Source organism: Mauremys mutica, chromosome 23, assembly GCF_020497125.1.
Source record: "Mauremys mutica isolate MM-2020 ecotype Southern chromosome 23, ASM2049712v1, whole genome shotgun sequence".
Classification (NCBI taxonomy): domain Eukaryota; kingdom Metazoa; phylum Chordata; order Testudines; family Geoemydidae; genus Mauremys; species Mauremys mutica.
The window spans coordinates 11,309,758-11,328,162 of NC_059094.1; the positions used below are offsets into that span (position 1 = coordinate 11,309,758).

Consider the following 18,405-nt stretch of genomic DNA (forward strand, 5'->3'; position numbering starts at 1 on the left):
CAGGGGGCCTGAATTTACCTCTTCAGCATTTCAAGATACACAACCTAACCTTTCATCCAACTAGTCTGACCTCTACCATCCCCTTCCCTCTTTACCACCTCCTCTTGCTCACAAATTCAGTCCAAGAGCTGATGCAATTATTAAAACATACCAATAAGGGGATAGTTGATAGAGAGCATCTGCTGGTGTGATCAGCTGGAACAACTGTAGGCCAGAAGGCTCCTGCCCGAGTTACTTTCACCTCTGAAGACACTCTGCCAGAGGAGGTGACATAGCAAGGCCTGCATACACCTTTGTGACTGATTCAGAAACACACAGGGTATTTCCTGTGTAGGTCAGTCAGTAAACACTTGGTTCCCTCCTCATTGCAAACTACCCTTTTATACAGCTGGGGAGAAAGCAGCATTGAATGAGCAGTGCTAGTCTGAAGATAAATGGGAGGGATTTTTTGTCTAATAGCAGGTTGCCAGAGCTCGAGGTTCAAGTTATTTTAATAACCCCACATTGAGTAGAGACTGGTGGTTGAGTGACAGCATGCTTCTGATAGGTTCAACTGGAAAGGAATTTTCCTCCAGGGCAGATTGGCAGAGGCTCTGGAGGTTTTTCGCCTTCCTCTGCAGCGTGGGGCACGGGTCACTTGCTGGAGGATTCTCTGCAGCTTGAGGTCGTCAAACCACAATTTGAGGACTTCAATAACTCAGACATAGGTTAGGGGTTTGTTACAGGAGTGGGTGGGTGAGATTCTGTGGCCTGCGTTGTGCAGGTGGTCAGACTAGATGATCATAATGGTCCCTTCTGAGCTTAAGTCTATGAGTCTATGGTTAGCCAGCTGGGAAACCAGACCCTCTAAGAACTTCTAATTAAGAGTAGTACAAAAGAGGTATCTTTTAATAACAGGTAAAAGATGTGAAAGGAAAAAGATGAAAGTTTGTTGGACAGCTATTTCACACCAGGGTTGAGGTCTCTGAACAACCCAAGCACCGGATGCCGCAAAGAATTGAACACCCACAACTCTGGTAGAAAGTCACGGATACCAAACCCCAGAAAGCTGTAGATTTGCTCACACAGTTTGACATAAGCAGTCAGATATTTTCCTGCAGGAGCGTGGTAGGAAAAAGCTTTGAGACAGACTCTTCTTGTCCTCAGCAATATCAAAATGGTTTGAATTATTAAACCATACAGGAACATTTATAGCCTGTAAACCAAGACGTACATAGGAAGAAGCCCCTCACATTAGTCGGTGATTCAGAAGTCTGCTGGTGAAGGACGGCACTCTCCAACTCTGGAGACCATCTACATGCTGCATTCCTAGGACGTTCCCCAGGAAAGTAAGCAGGACAGGATTGCTACCGTAGTAGTAAAGAGGAGATGAAGTGGCTTTCCTGTATAATCCAGTTGCTGGGTAACCGGTGGAAGGCAGCAGGAAAGTTTTCACCCATAACAAACAGGATTGCTGCTGCCACTCGGAATGCAACTGAGCGATCAGGGCTTTATCATAGCAGAGGTGGATATTACGAGACTGACATTTCAGATTGCTCAGAACATAAGCATGGGGATGCAGCATGAAACTAGTGGGCCCTTAAGGTGTCAAGAGATCGCTGGCAAGGCCTCTGCTTAGGGCTGTTCACAAAGCTCAGCCGGCATTGTCATGCTCAGCCACGCTGCACTGAGGTGCAGGCTGCAAGGCAGTGCTGAGAACGGCAGGTTTAACTAGGTGAGCTCCCCTGAGAGTTTTAATGGACTCCACTGAGTGAGCTGGAACACGCTGTTGTTTCTCTCTTTTGGTAACGGGGCCAACTCCATTATTTAGGGCCCAGTGTTTCCATAGCAGATGGGGGGGTAGGAGAATGTCTCTCACGCATTCTGAGAGAAACAACTTTGCAATGTTCTCTGGAGAGGGCACATTTCTGACACTACCCAGCATTAATGCACTAGGTACAAATATTTCTCAAGGTGGCAAATGTGCTTTTAGAGGGTGCTTCCCTTGCCAGAAAGCAAAGGCAGCTCAGGTGCAGTAGAAGGAGTCAGGCAGGTGACCCGTGCTGTGCTTTTTCCTTCAGACAGAGGTGGCCATTTAAGAAGAGTTCCATGCTTAAGAGGGACAATTTTACTAATAGGAAGAGTTCCATTTCCTCCCCAGGTGGAAGTAACAGCTCAGTTCCTTCACAGTCTTCTTTCCGTGACCCCACAGTAGGGCCCTCCCATCCATCCTTGAATCATGCACAAGCCCCAGTGGCCATGGAGCATGTGAGCTCCCCTCTCCCTGGAGATCTCTCTTCTAAACAGAGAAGTAAACTAATCACACATCCTTACACAAGGCAATCGCACCGGCAGGCCACTTGGTCTCCTCCACTAAAAGCCCTGGGCAGCTCATCTAGTCCAAACCCCGGGCAAGATATTTTTAACAGAACTTCTGGAGATAAGTGTAGGCAGGAGGCTTCTGTTCCCAAAGTCAGACGCATCCCCCCCCTCTGCATGAGAACAACAGCCCTTCCCCCACTACTGGGTCAGTTAAAGTCAGTACTACATCTATGGAGGACTATGAAAATAGTCACTACCAGGTGGTCATCTTAGAAGAGCTTTTATAGACACCCTCCCCACACACTGCACTGAGCTTGCAGAAGCCTGCGCACCCTCAGAAGAAGTGTATTTAATAGTCATCCCTCCAGTCATCTGCTTCTTTCCCCAACCCAGCCAAGCACAGTCAATGGTGGAAAGGGGCGGGGGACAGGGGCAACACAATGCCCTGAACAAATGACACCAAAGAGAACTAGAACAAAGAACTGTTTAATTGCTTAACCCTTTCTCTTCCAGGGACCAGAGAAACAGAAATATTCTGCTCCTGTTAATGAGGACAGTAAGGCTTGTGTGTTCTCTCTACAACTGCAGGGGCAGAGGTTAGGAGACTGTCCTCTTTAATATTTAAAAGCTATGAGCAGTTGTCTTTGCAACATCCAAAGGAATCTTAGAGGCTCTAAGGAGATTCCCCACGGCTAAAATACAAAAATAAAGGCGTAATCTCTGCCTAGCCTCGGTTAGAAAGAGTTAACCAAAAAAAATGGAGGAGCTTCTTTTCAAGGGGAAGGGTAGAAGAAAACAGCAGAGGTAAATAAAGCAACATCTCTTCCCCAGTCTGTTTTTCCTTCACCAATAAATATGGAATTTCTCATTAACAAGCGGTAAAGCAGACAGAATCTGTCCAAAATGAGGGGGTGGGGCCAGAGGGACTCCTCCCTACAACCCCACTATTATTTCCTTCTTTTTAATCAAAAGCAGCCATTTAAAAAAAAAAAAGGAAGCTATCCACTGCAGAGGCAGGAAGTCTTGTAGCTTTCACACTGCAGCTGGCAGGTAGGAGAGCTACGCTGGCACGCAGAAAAACAGCTGCCATGGCATAAGCTGAATGGAAAGAGAAACCCCAGGAGAGCTTATGGTTCTGTTCTTTTCAGAGTCTCTAGTCTCAGTAGATTTGAGAGTTAAAAAGAGATTCCAGAAAAAGCTTGCAAAGTTTGAGAGGGAGGAGAAAGAAAGGTGTGTCTATTGGAAAGCCTTAGGCAAAAGACTCCAGGCCACTTTAAAAAAACAAAAAAACAAACAAAAAAACCCCAAAACAACTGAGCCATTTTCTGCTGCCAATGGATTTTAAACACCGAGCACTTGGGAATTCTGGCACACTGCTGCAGGGAGTAGCCTGTACACAACTATGTGAAGAGTTGCATGTATCACATTGGTGGTATATTAAAAGGTTAACCAGGCAAGAATGGGAAAGGCATAAGCACCCCCTCCCCCCCACAAGAGATGGCCTGTCCCAGGAAAGTCTTGTCTGGAGGGAAGAAGATCTGAGGTTACATTTGCTTGGACTATGAATACCACCTGACCTAGTCCCCGGAGGCTCTGAAGAGCACAGGAGCACTCTATCTTCACAAGGTGCACCTCCAAGTGACCCAAAGCACATGAGGGCTGAGCCTCACCTGGGTAAGATGGAGCAGACATTGGTTGCCTTTGTGTTTTAGAGGCAGAGGTGCAGCCTGCAGAGACCATATGGGCCCAGCTAGCTCCACCCAGATTGCAGCAGGTGGAAGGTTCAGCATTGCTTGCTAGGGGTCTGCTGAACACTGCAGTGTAGATCCTGTACTACAAAGGGAGCAGGCCCTGGGACACACCACAGACCTCTTTAGATCATACTTGCCTCACCCTTGTTGTACAGCAGGTAGAGCGGGCTGTGGTGGTGGGAGAGAAGCCAGTCACACTGATCAGCCAACACCCAGCCAATCCTCCCTTCAATGTGTGGCAGCACACAGCCGCCAGAGAAGGAAGGATGGGCCACTCACCCTTCCACAACAGGTACAGGAAGACCAGGGATTCCACCATGTGGGGAAACAGCCCTAAGGCAGCATGCCCATACACACAACCCCCACACTCCTGGGACCAATGTCAGCATATTTAGATCCTCAGCAGCAAAAGGTAAAGAGTGTAAGAAAGCAGTAAGATCTCCAGGGGCTCTTTGGTTTTAGTTGATAGTCATAAAAAACATAGTTCTACTTAGGCTATAGCACAGTCGTGTAAGATCAATTGGACATTTACTGTTTGGCAAGTGCAAGAGGGGACACAGGGCTGAAAATTACCTGGGAAAAAAAGAGTGGAAATACAGTGCTATGTTCTAAAGATATGAAGCACCAGTCCTGGCTTTGCGGACAGTTAGCAAGGGAAAAGTAGGGAAAGCAAGGATGGCTCCTGAGAGGATCACTAACCCACAGTACCTCCTCTACTTGTTGCACAAGGAGGGAGGTCACCACGGTGATGAGGCAGGGAGACATCACCTCAGCTGAGGCCAGGAGTGGAGATTCTGAGTAATTGACGGCACTAAAATTTCACCTTCTAGAAGCTCAAACTCCAGATGCCATAGTGTGTGGCAGCAGCATTCCCAACACCAGGGCGTGGGTGCTAGGAAAGGAGAAGGTAAATAGATCTAAAAAGTATTTTGGGTGAAGGAGACGGAAGCTTTGGAAGAGTGCTATTATTAGCCACTTTCCTTGGTAGCTCTGCCCACATTAGTCATCCAAGCCTCATACCCCAGGCCAAGTCTCCTCCCATTACTGCATCTTGACTCTACTGGTTCACACGCCACACAGAGGAAAATAATGGATATTAAAGCTGGGAAGGCAGTTTCTCCCCCCCCACTCCCAATTGCATGTACTCAATGTCTCCTTTTACTCATCAACTAAGGTAGATACCCAGAGACAAGGATTGGCCACCACCCATTTTTAAAACACAAACACTGCCCCTTTCAAGGACCATACGGTAAGAGATGGAGACCAGATGAACGCTAGTGAGATGTTCAGTGGGCCAAAGAGATTTTCCATTATGACCAACAGTCCCAGACCAGGGCCGGCAGTAGAGCAGCTAAGCCAAGCTTCAGAGACCAAGATCGCTGCAGTAAAGTCATTCCATAGTCCCTGCCCTAGATTTACATTTTATTTGGGACATTAAGAATCCTCTGCAAATGCACGAATGTAGCCAACGCCCCTTCCTCCCGCTCACGCTGGAGAAGGTCACCAGTTTATACTGCTCACAGACAACTCAAAATCCCTGCAGGGACTAAATTCCACTAAAGGCAAAACCCAGACTGCATTGCCATGCTGCTCAGTAGTGTGACGAGGAGGAGGGGGAGAGGTGGTGGCGATGGTCTAATGAGAAGGCCGCTCCTGCCCCTGCCAGCTTGTCCTACTCTGTGCATAGTGTGAAACAGTGCAGTCAGAGAAAGTTTAGAACCAAGGAAACCAGGTTCCCCTTCAACACAACAATTACAGGAAGGACAAGCCGTTCTGCTTTAGCTGGGCCGGCACTGGACTTGCCCCTCTGAGCTGTCTTCATCATCCGAGCCTCCAGCCCCCCCACTAGTCAGTCCTGTGATACGGTAGCCCATGTTCAGCAACATCACCTCCAGGGGGTCTGCGTTCATTCGTCTCTGGTTAGCTTGGGAAGCGCCTTCCATGTCTTCCACCACACGCCCATTGAGGGTTTCACTCTGCAAACAAGAAAGGAGACAGCTTTGGGAGGGCAGTCGCACGAGGTGGCACTAGAACTGTGATTTTTTGCTGACCAGAGAGGGACGCATCATCTCTACTGCTCCCTTCTGGAGCCTTAAGCTCAGGTTTTCTGGACTGAAGACTGGGTGAAAATCATGTCATACGACACCACAGACTCGCGGGCTGGCCCACTCCCTAATGGGTGAATGTTCACATTACAAGCTTAATAGCATGATGCTACTAGGCATCCTCTAGTCTGTAGGCCTGTGCTGGGGGAAGATTGTATTTAACTAGGATTTCAGCAGGGATTGGATACAGTGGCTTAATGACCAAGCCGCTGGCCATCTTGAAAAGAATTGGTTGCACAGCTGCCTGCACATAGTTCTGCTGCACTGCCTGCTGGCCCTCCAATTGGGCTGTGCAAGCTGGGGTACCTGATACTCACAGTTCAGGCAAGATGCACCACACAACTGTGCAGCAGGAGAAAAGCAAAGGCTGAGGTGCCCATTGTGACAAGTTCCCTCTAAGCTGCATGGCCACGCAGCCAGGGGCGGCTCCAGGCACCAGCGCTCCAAGCGCATGCCTGGGGCGGCAAGCCGCGGGGGGCGCTCTGCCGGTCACCGCAAGGGTGGCAAACAGGCTCCCTTCGGTGGCTTGCCTGCGGAGGGTCCGCTGGTCCCGCGGCTTCGGTGGACCTCCCGCAGGCGTGCCTGAGGGTCCGCTGAAGCCGTGGGACCAGCGGACCCTCCGTGCTTGGGGCGGCAAAATGTCTAGAGCCGCCCCTGCACGCAGCCACCTATTAAGTGCCGCACAGGCGCTCAGGCTGTGGCCGGGGAAGAGGTGCCCCTCCCCATCCCCCAGCCCCAACCCAGCTCCTGCCCTGCTGTGGCCAGGGGAGAGGCGCCCCTCCTCATCCCCCAGCCCCAACCCAGCTCCGGCCCTGCTGTGGCCAGGGGAGAGGCGCCCCTCCCATACTCCAATCCCCTCGACCCCACCCCTGCCACATGCATTTTGTTATGTGCACCAATATGGATGTGTGACACCTCACCTCACCTCCATATTGGTGCACAAAACATTTATTCCGCACATGGGTGGGAAAAATTAGAGGAAACACTGCAAGTGCCCCCTCCCCTCCTGGGCAATCCCCTGACTTCAGCCTTCCTTTGGAAGCATTAAGAAAGGAGGCTTTAAAAAAAACAACCAACACACCACACAAGCCATCCCATGATGGCTGAAAAACCAAGACTTGTTCCATGTCAGGAGAGGTGCACTGGCAAAGTCTGGCAAAAAAGGAGGCAGGAACCCTTGGAGAACAGAACTTGTATTATGCTATGCCTCATTCTAGTTAGACCTTAGCCTCACTTATGAGCATAGGCATCTTCCCTCTGTTCCAAGCCTTCCTCCAATACCAGGCCTTCCCCAACTGCCCAGCCTCTTGCTGGATTAGCCATACCTGGCCTGGCTCAGAAGAGGTCATCCGCAGCCTAACCTGGAGCTCACAGAAGGACATTTGAAAACAGGTGCTTTGGCAAGAAGTCAAAAGTTTGTTCTACCTGGGCATCTTTTGACTGCTACACACCGATTTACTCTCAGAGTAATACTGACAGTGCCTGGAACAGTGAGGCAGGCACAGAGTGAGCCAATGGCAAAGCCAGGAACAAAACCCAGAAATCTTACTTTGAATCCATGCAACTATCCCAGTGCCCTGTAACCCATCTTCTGCTTCCATGAGGACAATGGCTTCTGGCCAGGAGTCCTAAAGCCCATCATCCAGGACCTATCTCTTTAGAGATGCTCTGTTACTGCTCTTACCTCTGGCCTCGGATTCCAGAGCCGTACAACTGGATCAATGCCGCTGGTGGCCAGGAAGCAGTAACTCGGGTGGGGCTGGAGACAGTTCACAATAGACTCATCCCCCTGCAGCACCCGCACCAGGTTGGTAGTTTCTTTCTCCCAGATGAAGAAAGACCCGTCGTCTGAGCCGCTGACTATGTACTGTGCGTTGCTAGGAAGGGAAGAACAAAGGGCTCCGCTGAGATCACAGGGTAGTCAGAGAAGCCAGCAGTCATACCTTGAAGGACAGGGTGGAGGAGGGCTCTGTACCCTATTACAGGGCACGCTCATTGAAGAGGTGGCTATTCTAATGGGTCTGAAGGATCAAGGCGGCAGCAGGTAAGTCCATGAGGTTGAGAAGCAGGGAAGCCACTGCCTGGTTAGCCTTATTCTCACCTACACACAAGACTAGCTCAGGGAATCGGCTAGCGACAAGATCCAGCACTTGGGTTTCACCACGCACTTAAAGGTTCATCAGCATCTTTCTCAGCACTATACCGAGCAGGGAAATCTCACAAAACCAGACGGACCTCCAGATTCAGATAGCATTGTCCCAGTGCCCAAAGGAAAGGGATGTTTCTAGATAGCGACAAAGGTAGTCTTCTGTGTCATTTCCCACCGTCCTCAGAACCCATATGGTTGGGGATGGAGTACTGAAAGATTGTGATGAACAGTCATCTCTATGCTGACCTACCATTTAACCAGCGATCCATGGAGTACCACTTGCAGTGGTCAAAAATCCCTGCAGACCAGAAGCAACACTATCTTCTCATTGCCATCCCTGCTAGGGCTGCACATCATGACATGGCCACTGGACAGCAGCACTCTGCTGTTCCGTGCAACTGAAATCCTGCACCTTTACCATGCAAGGTCAACATACCTGCCAAAGAAGTTGGCCTCCTTGATGTCTGTGGTGGTGTTACAGTGGCCACAGTACCGGAATTTGTAGTCGTAGCTGCGTTCCCTCAGCACCATCTCATCATCCGAGATGGAGTCTTTGCGCCCAGTTGCTCGCAGCCGAATTGGGCCACCCCCTTTCTTGTCTTCAGCTGGAAGGATGAAGAGTACAGAGGTATTTTCCTCCTCACGCATCACATGCTGGAGCAGAGAATTCTCCAACAAGTTTAGTACTTGCGAGAGGAACTCAGCTGACAGCTCTAGTTGAGAGCGAAGGCCAGTTTATCCAGAGGATAGGTACTTAGCGAGAAGGAAGTGTGCACTCTGTCCCACCTCTGTACCTCAACCCTCTTCTTGCAATACCAACCCTAGAGCTCCTGTGCAGCTTAACCAAAAGTGACTGACTCTTCAGATCAAGCTCAGTCCAATTTTTGAGGGCAGATGTCCATCTCATAACTACCCCCCTTGGTGGGGGTAGCCTCCAAAAACCAAGGATCAAATAAACCATTGGGGGAGATTTTCCCTTGAGGTGCCTTCTGGCCAAGAGGTGAAGGATACTGGCAGGAAGCTTGCACTGAAGCTGCCCATACTGTACCTGTTCTGTGGCACAAGGACCTTTCTCCAGAGCTGTGAATCCAACACTTTATATAAGCACCAATTCATTCTTTGGGACCCTCCCCCTGCAACCAGTGGTCTCAGGAGCACAACCTTCAGGAACCTCCCTTTTAAAAGGAAAGGGATAATTTTCAGCAAGAAGGGACAGACCATAAAATACTACGGAACTTAGAACTCTCTGTAAAACAGCCAACTAACAGCTGCAAGTCACAAGATAGCTGGTGCAGTTATGGAGACAGCTTTCAGCCAGGAGATCAATCTATGGACAAACTGCAGTTCAGTGAGCCTCACTTTATAGAAGGGTTGTAAGACTTCCTTCCTGAGTTATCCCGCAATCCAGCCCAAAGGGCTGAGCACTGGCACCCACCGTTATCGCTCTTGGAGAAGAGGGCTGCATTGATGTCTCGGTCCAGTGCATCACAAGCGCTGCTATGCGCCTGTTCTGGGAACTTCCCTTTGAAATCATCCAGACACTCTAGCGCTTCTGCCACATACTTCAGTTCGAAGAGACAGCGGGCCAGGCGGAAGTGGGCTTTCAGGTGGCCTGGGTTCAGGGAGATGGCCTTCAAGCAGTCTCTTAAAGCATCATAGTGATCTCCATCCCTGCAGAGAGAAGAACAGACCCTGAAGGGATCTAAATATCCACTACCCTCCTTCCAGGCTTTGGGCAACACGAGAGCTTGTCATCGACTTCTCAGCTCTCCCTGTGCCTGTGGGCTTCCCAAGCATCTCCAGCAGCACTTCCTTTCTCACAAGAGCTCTCATTTCATCTCCCAGCTGCTCTGCTCACAGAACTATGTCTCCACGCAGAAGAGGGATCACCTCCTGTTTGAAGACCAGGTCTCTACCTCCCACCCTAGAGTGGCTGCACAGTAGTTTCCTGTGCTACTATTTTAAGTCCTACAGATCAAGTCTCATTGCTGCAAGCTAGTCCGTGGTGGGGATCCCCCATCCCCCAAAGCAGCAAGTCCCCAGGCCAAGCCTGCAGAAAGGAGCCCTAGGGCACAGATACCTTTCCAGGAGCACAGTAGCTCAAGTGTTCCCTCTTGTGGGGAAACAGTGTAGCAGCACATTTCCCTTTCCAATGGCCAAGTTAGATGTCCAGCAGGGGGATATAAAACCCATCAGGATTTTATATTCCTGATTGCCAATTTGGAGAGAAATGTCCTTCTCCTCCTGCAATTCATGTTCATCCTGAGGTTTGGGTTTTTTTTTTTTTTTTAAATGTCTTCTGTAACCCTGATTGGTACCTATTGAGCTAAATCATAATATCCAACTGGTTACATTAAAAAATGTTTAGGCTAAGCATGCTTAATTGCCCTGTACCCAAGGAGAAAGTGGAGGACAATGCCAACCTGTCTCAGCATGCATCCCGGAAGCAGAAGAAGCATGACAAACCTTTCACTTTGGTATTTAGTTATATTAGATGTGGGCTGAAGGAGGGGATGGAAGCCAGGGTTTTGATTGGGCTGGCAGGCAGCAGTATTAGCTACTCTCCCAAGCTGCCCTCCTGTGCCAGTCTCAGAATTTTAAAAAATAAATTCTAAGTGCTTTTCTTCACGTACAGCGCTACAGCGGCACAGCTGCCACGCTTTAGTGGAGATGCTCCTAAGCCAATGGGAGAGCTTCTCCTGTTGGCCGTTAATCCACCTCCCCGAGAGGCAGTAGATAGGTCAGTGGGAGAAGCTCTCCTGCAGACAGACAGCTTATCCATGCAGCAGTCGATATAACTATGTAGCTCAGAGATATGGGTTTTTCACACCCCTGAGCAACATAGTTACAGATATAGGTCTGTAGTGTAGACCTGGCATATGGCTTTGTCTGCACTGGCACTTTCGTCGCTCAGGGGTGTGAACCCCCCACCTCCACCACCACCCACACTAACTGCTGGGGTTGCAACAAATAATCTCAAAACTGAACAGAGCAAACTGATCTGCCAGAGCCCGGAACAATTTCTCAGCGAAGCAGGAACTGCCCCATATATATCTCAGTGACAGGGTAACTCAGGTGCCCCATTTGGTATTTTAGAACATTAACATTGTTACCTCTTTCACTGCTCATGAAAGTACATAAGAAAAGAGAGGGGGAACTCTGAGGCCAGCTCTACCTATAATCAGTATAACTACATCACTCAGGGCTGTGAAAAATCCACACCCGAGTGATGTAGTTATACCAACCTACCCCTCCATGTAGACAGTGCTATGGATACAGCAACCACCTCTCCAGGAGGTGCATAAACTATGCTGAGGGGAGCAGCTCTCCTGTCGGCACAGAGCGTCTTCACTTAAGCTCTACAGAGGCACCAATACAGTGTTTTAAGTGTAGAACTGCCCTGAGCAATTCCTCATTTTGGCACCATGGGGGAGACCACCATTTGTTTTTCCCTCTGCTATCAGTGAGTCAAGCAGGCCATCCGGGCCCCCAATGAATGGAGCCACGCCCAACGAGCCCAGTGAGCACGTGCACATTTTTTTGAACATCTGCAGAGTCTGAAAGCAATGTTGTGTTTTTGAGGACTCATGTGGGTGGAACTTGGAAGAGCATGGTTATTTCCCCCTCCCCTGAAAGAAGATACACGTGTGATGAGGCCACTAGGCTTTAAGGGATGATCCCAACCCTAGAAATGTCTTTTGCCATCCCTGCTATAACAGCATTGCACTGCCCACAAGAGTCCTATTCAGCCCGGAAGTCCAAATCTAGCGAGTCACAAGAAGATTGAGAGAGGTAAAGCAGACTCATCTCTACAGAATGGAATCTGAAAGCAGGTTGTCAGCCCAGAGGCTTTTTATTTATGGAAATATATTTGCAGACCAACAGGTCAGCCAGCTGTATCACCACCTGCCCCTTCTACTGCAAAGAAAAATCAAAGCACTTTGCAAACATTGGGTTCATTTCAGAGGGTCATCCTATCATCATTACCCAGTCCGCTCATTTATTCATGCCCACGACTACCCATAACCTGTTTGTATGAGTGATGTACCCTCACTGCTTGTTGGCTGTACCTTGAACTCACCCACCGTATACCCCGCATTGGGGACATGACAGACTGTGTATATGTATATGCCGTCCAATACCCAAACGCTAACATCCCCCTACAACCTGTATGTTACCCCCAATGACACAATAACTGACGCTTCAAACACTTTGTATCATTTATTTTCAAATATTCTCTAATAAACAATGAAGTTGCACCTGCCTGAATTTAGCCAGTAAGTGTCAACTCATGTGAGGCAGGGGAATACTGGTCCTACATTACAGCTGGAAGGGTGTGGTAGCCAGAGGTTAAGTGCTTTGTCTGTGAAATTAGTGGCAGAACCAGCATTAAACACAAACCCAGCACTTAACACTTCAGAAGCACCAGGCCATCAATCCAGCAGTGTGGATGCAGGCTCCCCTGCTCAAATCAAGTCTTTAAACAAACAAATTTTCTATTAGGCAGCTGACATCCAAGAAAAGACTTGACCACAGGCAAAGCTTTAAGTGAAATGGAGACAGAATGTGGCTCTCTTGGTATTTTAAAGAGTTAGTTCTGCTGCTAGCTACTTTGACATGCCCAAAGAGACTTCAGCCCTCACTATCAACCTGGAAACAGCCAGACAGATTGGGTATCAAGAATTTGCTATTCTAAAGCAGCAGCTTCCTTCCCAGAGTTACAAGATTTGACATCACGTGAGCTCAAAAGCTTTAGATATAAAGTGGTTTAATTACAGCCAGTGAAGACTGCTTAGGAAACGTTGCCTGTAAGTGCAAACTGGGACATTTTCAGATTGTAAGTGACAGAACATTTATGTTTGAAAACCAGCTATTAGAACATAAGAACATAAGAAGGAGGAAGGCTAAGACTTTACAATCCAGAGTCTTCCTCCTTCTATACCTGCCCTTGTTCATTAAGAGGGAGGCCAAAGTGAGGCCCACAGAGTTCTAGAGCTTGGCCTGCAGCTCCCCTCACCTTGAGCATGGAGGACATAGCCCGGGGAGTTCATGTGTCCCAACATGGGCTGAGGAGCCAGGCTACAATGCATTGTCTCATGTGAGACCCCAGCCTCCATTTGCCGGATGGTGGTAGCTGCCCTTGGCAGGAGAAAAGGAGCCAATCACCATATCCTTTGTGCTCCTGGCAAGTTACTAATATATCCTTCAGTTAAATTCCAAAGATTACTGTGACACTCTGTACCTCAAAGTAGCACCTGGGAACCCCCATATTCATGGTCACGTGATTAGGATGGGTTTTGTACAATGCATGCCTTGTGAGGTATCATTTTTAAAGTCTTGATCTGCTAAACCATAATATCCTGTTGGACTGTATGTACTATCATTGTGTGTGACGTTATCAAGTATTGCTATATGTGCTACTGAAATGTGCGAGATGCCCACAGCCAGCCTTTCCATTGCAAGAAAGGAGGGCCAGACAGGCATTGATGGCCCATCAAAGAGAATCCACTCTCCCAGAAGCTTCTCAGAAAGTGCACCTAGGCAACGAAGACTGTCTGGCTCCCACATCACAGCAAGGATCTTTCTAGCAGCTAGAAGAAGGTATAAAAAGAGAGGCAGTGACATCGTCACTTGGCCTCTCACCCCTCCACTCACCCCAAATCTGAACACCTGAGAAATCATCTGGAAGATAAAGACTTTGAACTAGGGAGATTGGTCCCAGGCTGGAAGGGGGTCCAATCTGTGTATTGAGGAACTGTAAGTGGTTTGTACCATCTGTTAGGGGAAGAGACTGTGATTCAAATCTTGCTTAGTCTGTTAAAAATAAAATTTGCATTCTAAACTCTATTTCTTAAGTAACCAAATGTGATCTCCATGACTGCTACTTATAATCACTTAAAATATTTATCTCTCTGGAGTTAATACATCAGTTTTATATTTTATCTAAAAGCAAGTGTTTTTAGCTGAAGTGCCTGGGCAATCTCAACTCAGATTACAAAGGCTGGTGCATGTCCACTTTCCTATGAAGAAATGGCAATCTTATTGATGAGTTTGCGCTGTCAAAGGGAACCTTGAGCAGTGTAAGACGGTATATTTCTGGGGTGCAAGGCTAGGGAGTGGGGGGGGAATTGGCTGAGGCCCCTCTATTGACGGGTCCTGAGTGGCTGCGTGATCATTCCTGTAACTCAGCTGGATGTGTCCCTGTCTGTAGATGGCTGTACAACTGCAATGCCTATCAGCAGCTTGTAGCTTGACATTAGCATCACAGTGCGAGATACAGTCCAGGCCGGTGGATTTGGAGGGTTCAGTGGTCCCACAGTCCAGGTTGGGGACCTCGTCACAATTACATATGAAAGAAACCTGGTGGAGCTCTAACTGTTCATCTTCTCACCCGAAGAAATATCCTGCTGTTCACCTTCTAGTCAAAAAACAGACTCCAATGGGAAGCTGCAGAACTGGAATTAATTTGCAAACTGGATACCATCAGATTAGGCCTGAATAAAGACTGGAAGCAGTTGGGTCATTACCAAACCTAAACTTAATTTCCCCAATACTAATTTCTCCCTGCTGTTACTCACACCTTCTTGTCAACTGTCTGTAATGGGCCACTCTTACCACTTCAAGAGAGATTTTTTCCTCCCTTGGTATCCTGCTGTTGATTTATCTCGTTAGACTGACCTCACCCTTGGAAAAGCAACCCTCATCCTTTCATGTATTTATACCTGCTACTGTATTTTGCACTTGCATCTGATGAAGTGGGTTCTAGCCCACGAAAGCTTATGCCCAAATAAATTTGTTAGTCTCTAAGGTGCCACAAAGACTCCTCGTTGTTTTTGCGGATACAGACTAACACGACTACCACTCTGAAATCCTCACTAATGAAGTTTGCCCTGATGCTCAACCTATGTTTTCCCTTTCACAATTCCCTTCCATTGCATCACCCTAGAGTCTTCTCCCTCCTTGACTTTTATATCCTTCTGAGGCTGCCTTTGTTCCTGTCTTTCCAATACTAACCACTGGCCAGCTACCAATGTTCAGATCAAATTGCTGGCAGTTCTGCATCTTGGCAAAAAGGTAGGAGAACTCCTACCAGGAGGGAGTTTCTCACAAACAGCAGTAGACGAGAGAGATCACAGCTATTTTACATAAGTTATTATCCAATGGTCCTACTCTACTCAAAGGGAGAGAGAGAGCGCGCGTGCACGCACATGCACCAAAACAGCTTTGCCATATTTTGTGTGAGCAGCTCTGGCTGTTGTCTGAAGGGATGTTAACTGTTGCAGATGCTAGCAGTATGCATTCAGCAATGTGCCAGACACAGCCTTCGGTAGTGCCCCAAAATTAACCATAACCCTGCAGTGTTACTGAAAGGATCCCAGGTAGTTTCCAGCATGGCAGGATGTGGCTAGTCCAGGTACTATGTGAAATAATACACCTCACGTTAGATTCTCTGATTAACCCATTCTACATTTCCCAGTATCCTTCAGTAGGTTTTATCCTAATAGATAAGCCCCACTCTGCACAAATGTGGCTAGGAGCCCTGCTGTGAGCAATGGGGCTCATAAGAAAGGAACCCGGTGGGGTCACACCCAAGCCTGGAGCCCATAACATTGTATACCTAGCAGTACTGACGTCCAAGCCCTGTGGTACACTACGTTTGACAGCACACACTCATTTCGTTAGCCTTCCACAAAAGGAGTCCAGCTTACTTACCACTTGCGCTTCATGTAGGCAGCAGCTCTGTTTCCGTACAGCATGGCGTTGTTGGGTGCTTTCTGAACTGCTCTGCTGTACAGCTGGATGGCTTGCGTCCACTGCTGGCATGCAAATGCCTCATTGGCTTGCTGCTTAATTTTTTCCAGATACGGAGGCAGCTCAATCTGGGGACTGCAGGGATAGGCAGGTGTGGGGTTACAATCACTATGGTAACACTGAAGAGATTTAACTAGACCAAACTGTTGAAAGTCTAATAGAATAATTCCATTACACTCAAACGAAAAGGAACAGAGCCCACCACAGTCACACCAAGGGTCCATCTTGTCCAGTATCTGACAGTGGCCAATACCAGACACTTCACAAAGGTACAAGAAACCACATAATGGAAGAACCTGAGCTTAGGGAAGTTTCCTTTGAAGTCCTGTCAGCTAGGAGTTGGCTTATGTCCTGGAGCACAAAAACTCTCATCTTTTTTATTTTAACACTAAGTAATGTAACAATAGGTGCTTTTGTTATCTGTGTGAAGAGTTTAACTCGTCACTGAATTCTACTCGTATCTCTTTGCTTCAGTGATACCCTGCAGCGGCAAGTTCCACAGGTTGTGTTGTGTAAACAATATTTCTTTTAATCAGTTTTAAGTCTACATTCAGTTACACAATTATTTTTTTAAAGAGTCAAATAAGCTAGCTCACTTGACTGCACTAAGTCTCTTGACATTTCAAAGATTTCTGATGAATTAACCTTAAGCTAGAGGAACCCCCAAAAAACCAGATACGTTAAACTTTAAGTCTGCCTCTGCTTCCCCAACTACACTTAGTCCTTTTAAAAAGAGAGAAGTAGAGTAGATGTTGGTAATGGCAAAGAGCCATTCAACCTGGTCACTAGTTCAAATCCAGGCCAAGATGATCACGACTGAGCCCAGAACAGCCCTTGGATGGTCATGAATCTGTGAACTGAGGCTGCCAAATCATTTCACACCAAACAGGTGCCCACATCCCAACAGATCCCTTTGCCAGCAAAGGGGAGAAGGGCACTATGGGCCATGGAGACAGTCATCTTTTTCCTCCAACCCCACAAAGGCACTCCCTTCAGCTTAGGAAGGGGAGACGGTGCTGTGGATAAGTAAAGGAGGTCAGTTTCCATGTGTGACAGGCCAGTTGTGGATTTATTCAGCTATAATTCACTACAACCATAAAAAGGAGAAAGATCCTGATGGCCAGGATTTCCCCCATCATGCTCTTGGCCTAACCTGGCTCTGATTTGCAGCCCATTTACCACTAGCAACTGAGTGAATACCAGAACAGTACTCCCTGGGTAATCTTTGCATTAGTAAGTGAAGAAGAAGTCCACTTCACACCTCAGTCAGCAGCTTTGGGTCTCACTGGGAGCACAAGGCACAGAGCAGAACCAGGGGCATCTCATCCAAATGAATTTGTCACCTCACCTGATATGTGTTCTTCCCTCGGACAATCTGAATCCGTTGCTGTGGAGATGAATGCCGTTTGACACTCCATTGGTTGAGGTCTTTCCATTCTGCACTTCTAAGGAGGGGAGTAAGGGGGGGTTTGTAAAAATAAAATAAAATTAAAAATAAAATTAAAATTAAAAGAAACAAACAGAAGAGTAAAATCCAGCTTGGGATTTCTATTCCACCAACACAAAGTCAGGCCAACAGCAGCCCAGTTCAGACCAGAAGTAAGTAGCTATAACTCCACTGACTTCAGAGAGTCTGGTTCCTACCGCCAAGTATATGGAAGTATAAGCATTTGGCAGGGTTGGCTGACGCCCTCGGACATCAGCTACAAATACTTTGCAGGATCCATCACAACAGATCTCCCAAGCAAAAAAGCTGAATACACCTAGAGCTTCTCCAATCTTCTCCCGCCTCCCTATTCCCACAGAAAATGGAAGACGAAGGTGGTCCTGAATGCCCTTCATCTTAACAGGCTGGGCCTGGGCACAAGCCATGACCCCCCCCGTATTTTCTTCATATCAGTAGTGGTTTTAAGGTTATAGAATAGCCTTGCAACTGTGCTGCCCTTTCACTCTTCTAGTTCCCGCTTAGCTCAGATTTCACACTGGAAAGCAGAATTGCACTGGGCTTCGCTCTCACTTCCCATACAGCACCACACTTACCTCCTGAAGAGTGGCACTTCTTTGGCAGGAGAAAAGTGTACGGCCGCTGTTTGTAAGTCAGGTCAAACAAGTAGACCTACAAGGCAATGGGAGAGAAAGCGATTCCAAGGACCCAACGCACAGGCAGTGACACCATGATGATGAGCAGGATAGAACACCCACCCAGCCAACCGTTTTGCTTTCTGTCTATTACAGAGTTTGGTAGAATGTTATAGACACATACAGGAAGGAGACAAAGGGCAGAGGT

The 18,405-nt window shown here is 47.9% G+C and overlaps 1 protein-coding gene across 1 annotated transcript in view; it reads right to left on the reverse strand.

Annotated features, from left to right (window-relative positions):
• Positions 1 to 2,771: 2,771 nt before the first annotated feature.
• The window catches only part of WDTC1 (WD and tetratricopeptide repeats 1), a 40,324-nt gene continuing 24,690 nt past the window's right edge, over positions 2,772 to 18,405 (reverse strand). Inside the window, exons 11-17 of the mRNA XM_044997881.1 lie at positions 18,159 to 18,234; positions 17,467 to 17,563; positions 16,020 to 16,193; positions 9,742 to 9,977; positions 8,743 to 8,911; positions 7,842 to 8,034; positions 2,772 to 6,028 (exon numbers count right to left, since the gene is read on the reverse strand). Coding sequence (XP_044853816.1) covers positions 5,831 to 6,028; positions 7,842 to 8,034; positions 8,743 to 8,911; positions 9,742 to 9,977; positions 16,020 to 16,193; positions 17,467 to 17,563; positions 18,159 to 18,234 — 1,143 coding nt within the window. The 3' untranslated portion in view covers positions 2,772 to 5,830. The remainder of the gene's footprint in view (positions 6,029 to 7,841; positions 8,035 to 8,742; positions 8,912 to 9,741; positions 9,978 to 16,019; positions 16,194 to 17,466; positions 17,564 to 18,158; positions 18,235 to 18,405) is intronic.